Raw genomic sequence first — 6,000 nt, forward strand, 5'->3', positions numbered from 1 at the left:
CAGTGGACAGCACACTTTTCATTTACACTGAGAAAGCCAGACAAAGCTGTGGAGGCACAGGGACTGACTGGGTTCAAACCTGGCTAACAGTAACTGTGTCCCTGCTCTCTCTGAGGTACAGTTTTTTTCAACTGTAAAATGTGAATTTCACCTTTACTCCCCAGGGCAGCTGTGAGGATTAAGAAAATAATAACGAAACAGGCCATGCACCAACCAGAAGAACAGCACCAGATAACTGACACATGCATTCATCACTTCTGACCCAGAGCACCACCAGTACTTCATCTGAGCCATCAGGAAGATGAAATCCAGTTTTCATAAAGAAAGGAGTCTTGTTCTGGAGTTCATCTAGGAAAACAACAGAATCAGAGGGTGGGCTCTAACTTGAGAGGCCATCATTCGAAGCTATCACCATGGACTCAGCTGTTGTGATGGTCTCCTCCAGTGAACCAAGGGTCTGAACCACTCAGTAAACTACTCATAGTCCAATGGTTCTCAACCTTCCTAATACTGCAACCCTTTAATGCAATCCTCATGTTGTGGTGACCGCCATCCACAAAATTGCTACTTCCTAACTGTAATTTGCTACTGTTATGAACCCTAATGTAAATATCTGCTTTTTCCAATGATCTTAGGTGGCCCCTGAGAAAGGGTGGTTCGATCTCCCCCTATGGGGTTGCAACCCACAGGTTGAGAACTGCTGGCACAGTCATCCAAGGATCCCAGGAAAGGAGTTGGAGACCACACCTCTGCCCATGAAGTCCCTGCCTGCAGCTTCCTACCCACAGCTTAGCCTTCACAGCCCACACAGCAGCAGCCTTCCAAAGCTCCAGGTCCTTAGGAGAAGTCATCCCAAGGGCTACTCTCTAGGATCTAACTCTGACCAGACCTTCCACTGTAATGAACACACCTGTCACATCCCATAATGACATCCTGCTGCACCCCATGCTACCAGTTACCTCCGACCCTAAACTGACAAAGCAGCCAAACCACATTGTTCCTTGCTCTAGGAAAGCTCTTCTTTCTAATGTGTCCACACCCTGTTCCTCAACAAGAGGTGGGGAATGTCTTTTTTTTTTTTTTTTCAAACAGAGACTCACTATGTTGCCCAGGCTGGACTCAAATTCCTGGGCCCAGATGATCCTTTTGCCTCAGCAGACTGAGTACCTAGACAGGTGCACTCCATGCCCAGCTTAGTGAGCTACTCCAGCATCTGCTCTCTGTTCATGGAGCTCCAGAGATCCCTTGGAGCATGGCGGTATGCCTACTCTCTGTGCATGGAGCTCCAGAGATCCCTTGAAGAATGGCGGTATGCCTACTCTCTGTGCATGGAGCTCCAGAGATCCCTTGGAGAATGGCGGTATGCCTACTCTCTGTGCATGGAGCTCCAGAGATCCCTTGGAGCATGGCGATATGCCTCCACCAGTTCTCTCATCATCTCCTGTACAAGAGAAGAGCCAACCCCAGGATGCACTTCAACAGGTCAGCCCTGTCCTCACCCTGTCCACGAACTCACAACCAGCTAGGCCAGCAGGTGGAACACAGCTCTCCCTCCCTTAGAATTCACAAAGAACCTGCCAGATGCTAGGTACCAGCCCAGGTAGCACAGAGCACTGGCAAGTCAGATCCCACTCTGCCCTCAGAGCCCCAGTTATAGTAAACACATGGACTATGTGTGGACACAACACACCAGGAGCATCAGCAAACAGGAAAGTGTGAGAGGTGAGGGCTAGGGACACACCACAGAGAGGTGGGCTGGGGGCCTCACTAACGAAGTCACCTTCAAACTGGAACAAGCAACAAGGAGTCTGACATACCACAGAAGCAGCAGCAGGTGAAAGGTCACCAGCAGGACTGAAGGCCAGAAACATAGGAAAGCAGTCAGGGAGGGGGCTCAGAGGAAGGCTGAGCCTAGAAACTGAGCCTGGAACAAGGAGGATGGATTAGTCCAAACACAATAATGTCCTGGGGAGTCAGGCATGGTGGTGCACACCTTTAATCCCAGCACCTAGGAGGCAGCCAGGCGGATCTCTGTGAGTTCCAGGCCAACCTAGTCTACTAAGTGAGTTCCAGAACAGTCAGGACTAGAAAGACCCTATGTCAATAACCAAACCAAACAAAAAAGGACTGAGAATCTAGAAGGAAGGGCTGACATGACCCGATGAACCCCTGAAAAAAGGGACAGTGGATGACCCCACCCACTGTTTGGGTAGCAGTGTCCCAATGGCAGGATTCCAAAGGCACTGCCAGGATTTGGCCTGTAGCTGGTTCAGGAAGGCAAGGCATGGTGATAAATGAGGACAGCCGAGAGATGGTTTCCATCAGCAGCCCTGTACACTTTATCTGCCAGACTTGTCTCCTCATCTGAAAACCCACATGACACTTCTACCCTACAGGGACTGCCCAGCCACAAGGTCCTCCTGGCCACAGGTGTGGGCCAGAACAGACACCCAAACAGGTGCATGCTTCCCTTCAAAAGGAAAAGCTCTATTTTCCAGGTCCCCCAAAAGGAAGATAGGGATCCAATCTCCCTAAGGAAAAATGGTCTCACCACTCCAGTGAGGCTAGGTGACATTTTAACACCAGAAAGGAAGTTTTCTCAAGATATGAGCAACAAAACAGGCAGTGGTGTCACATGCCTTTAATCCCAGCAGAGGCAGGCGGATCTCTATGAGTTTGAAGCTACAGGGCAAGTCCCAGGACAGCGGAGGCTATACCAAGAAACCTTGTCTCAAAAAACAAAAACAAACAAGAACAGCAGCCAAGAGAGCAAATCCCCTTGGATGGTCTCGAAGAACACCGAGCACTCGGACCGTGGCCATTCAATCATATACTGGGTTAATGCTGAAACATTTTTGTCACACAAAGAGGTTCTACATGAATGTGCATATTGGAAGGGGAGGACAGGAATTCAGAAACTGGGGTGGCATGGAAAGTTCCCAGCTTGGGAGACAGGCAGGCCTTGACAATCCAGCTTACGAGCTGCCTTCCTAAATCCCCACTTCATTAGTAGCTACATGACAAACAGGTTTCCTGCAAAGTTTGTTTACAAACTCTGAAAAAATATTTGAAAAGGGCCATGTCAGAAAATAACTGCATAGTTAGCATTATGCACTGGTGATGGAAGATCCAGAGCTAGGTTCAAAGGCCACACAGCTAGTAAGGAAAAAAAGCTACACACCAGTCCTGCACACCTCCAAAACAGTATCTGTCCTTCTGCCTTGCCCATATTTCAGATGTTTCTCCCCTTACAACTGGGCTACGTCCAATATAGTTATCATATGTTCAGAATATAGTAAGTCAAAAAATGCACTGAATACACGGAAACTCTGGGCCTGCCCGCTAAGGAACCGGTCTCTGGAAAACATTCATTTGCCCTCTTGACCTCAAGGCTGATTAGGAGCTAGAGCTTGCTGCTTGCTCAGTGTCCTGACAATCAACCATGTCACAAACCAGGAAAGGTCAAAATTCTACTGAACTTGGACCATTTGCACACCATGATAAAGATGAAAAAGCATTAAGTTATTACAAGTCAGATTCTGTATTTACCAGAAAAGACTTAATTTTTCTTTTTTTTTTTTTTTTTTTTTTTTTTGTTTTCAATACTGGGGATAGATCCTAGAGCCTCCTGCACACTAGGCAGGTACTCTACCACTGAGACACACACACCAACCCACTTTCTAGTTTTTACCCTGTATGTTCCACCTCCAATTTACACTAGCCTAGAGTACGTTTTCTAAAATGTATTTGAATATGGCCAGTCGGAATTTAGCTGGAGGTTTTAGTTTTGTTTGGTTTTTACTATGTAGTCCTTGATAGTCTTTAATGAGTGAATCGTGGATTGAATAGAGACTGTGCAAGAGGGTGACTCTGGGCAGGTAAGTCTCCATTTCCACTTCAGTGAAACAGGGAAATAGTCTCAGACTGCCTGCAGCATGGAGAAAAAGAGGCCACAAAGATCAAAGCACTTACTAATCACCGCAGCTGGAACCTGGAATGCCCAGGGACTAATGAACCATCTGCCCCATTATACATTCGGGCATATGCTTACAGAATACTGCTGGAAAGAAACCCAAGGGCGAGGGGGCAGGCAGGAAGTGGGTCACTGGGGCTACAGAAGGCAGACTCAGCCATACATATTTTTGAGTTGGATACTTATAAAAGAGGTTATGGGGTCCTGTCTCTAGACCTAAGTGTAGTTAAATGGGTCTGCAAAAAGGAATTTTAAAAAGCATAAGAACAGTTTCATGTGGACAAATGGGAGGGGTCCACAGTTGAGCACAGAGGGGTAGCTAGGAGATGTTTTATTTATAATGCCCTGTTCCTAAGTGGCCTGTATTTAAAGACCAATTAAGTAGTACAAATTCTAAGGGGAGATTTTAGCAGTACTCTTCATGACTGAAAACACATATGCTTTTTGCCTTAGACAGTTCAGACCTAACTCACTCTGTTACACTAGTGCACACCCCAAAGACTTCTGGGCTTAGTCACTGCAGCATGGGTAGCCAGCCCTAGGAAAGCCACAAAAGTCCATCAAGAAAATGTTGGTGTAAGTGTACAAAGGAACTTTGTGTGGGCTTAAAAAATAAGTGGTGGAACTCTCTGTATGGATGTAGAGCAGTCTCCATACAGTGCTGATTTGTGTATAAAAAAGGAGAGATCAGGTCATGAGAAAGAGCCAGGGACAGGGCACTTGCCTCTTAAAATCAAGGCACTGGATTTGAGCCCCACCCCCTTCCCCCAATTACTACAAGGGGAGGAGAAAAACCGGGATCTTCTCATCTCCGGAGAGTACATGCGTTCCTATGTACTTTTCCTGAAACCACCCATACACAGGAAGCTGGGAATAGTGTTTGGGACAGAGAATGGAGACACCAAACGTCAGGTGAATGATGACTTTTTGAAACTTTTGCGTATACCCTTTTTGCGGGGTTTGTTTCCTTAGATTGTATTCCTAGAAAAGTATCTCGCTGCTCGGCAGTGAAGGCGGGAACGGCGTCCACGTCTGTGGGCTGTGAGTTCGAGCCCCCAAGCTTCCCGGGCGGGCGGCCAGGCCTAGGCTGTCAGGCCCGCCACCATCCCGCGAGCTCGGACCCCGAGCCCGGCTCCCGCCCCGGCCCGCGCTCACCGCCAATGATGGTCCGGATGAGGGAGGCGTGCCCGGGGCAGTCGACCAGCGTGACCTGAAGCTGCGTGTCGCCGGTCCCGGGTTCAGCCCCCGGCAACGGCACGACGAAACAGGAGAAGCCCAGGTCAAGCGTTATGCCGCGCTCGCGGCTCTGCGGCTGCTTGTCGAAGGCGGCGGTGGAGGCCGTAGTGCTCAGCGCGCGCGCCAGGGCTGTCTTGCCGCTGTCGATGTGACCCAGCACGCCCACATTCACATTCACCCGCCGGCCCGCCATGCCGCCGCCGCCTCGCACGCCGCCGCTTGAGCGCCGGCTAGGCGGTCCGCCCGCTAAGCCGCACCCCCCGCAACCCGCGCCCAGCGCGCCGGTTCCGGCACGGAAGCTTCCGCCCTCGGGCGCCCACAGCGCTACCGCAGGGCGGAGAGGAGGTCGGGTGCACGCAGGGAGGGACCGGAGCCAAACTGCCTACCTGGGGTTGCTGTCACCTGGCTCCCCCGACGAAGTCTTTCCAAGACTGAGATTGGAGATTCCTCCTTCCATGTATTCATCCTTCTATTCACCCACTCACTCGTCTCTCCGTCTGTCCGTTCATCCATCCATCCATCCGTCCTTCCCTCTCTTCCTTCCATCCATCCTGCTACCTATCCATCCTTTCTTCCTTCCATCATTACACCCACCCATCCATTCACACACCCTTTCATCCCTCCATACACACTCCTTGGTCCATCATTCATTTCTGTCAGCCTTTATTAAGTGCAGACTGTATACACAGCACTGGGATGTGGTGACTGACATATTCACTGTGAAAATGGGAGGAGTGAGGCAAAACCGAAGACCAGTGGCCAAGCCAGACTATCTGGAAAGAATAGAGATG

The 6,000-nt window shown here is 49.7% G+C and overlaps 1 protein-coding gene across 3 annotated transcripts in view; it reads right to left on the minus strand.

Moving 5' to 3' along the window:
• Eefsec (eukaryotic elongation factor, selenocysteine-tRNA specific) overlaps positions 1 to 5,462 on the minus strand; it is a 208,051-nt gene extending 202,589 nt beyond the window's left edge. Inside the window, exon 1 of one of the 3 annotated variants that reach the window (XM_052719860.1) lies at positions 5,129 to 5,460. In XM_052719860.1, the coding sequence (XP_052575820.1) occupies positions 5,129 to 5,402 (274 nt within the window). In that variant the 5' untranslated portion in view covers positions 5,403 to 5,460. Of the gene's footprint in view, positions 1 to 5,128 lie in introns of all 3 variants that reach the window. The other 2 variants (XM_052719862.1, XM_052719861.1) reach the window with 2 other exon arrangements.
• Between the last annotated feature and the right edge of the window lie 538 nt (positions 5,463 to 6,000).

This window comes from Peromyscus californicus, unplaced genomic scaffold, assembly GCF_007827085.1.
Source record: "Peromyscus californicus insignis strain IS unplaced genomic scaffold, ASM782708v3 Scaffold_6__1_contigs__length_162567912, whole genome shotgun sequence".
Classification (NCBI taxonomy): Eukaryota; Metazoa; Chordata; class Mammalia; order Rodentia; family Cricetidae; genus Peromyscus; species Peromyscus californicus.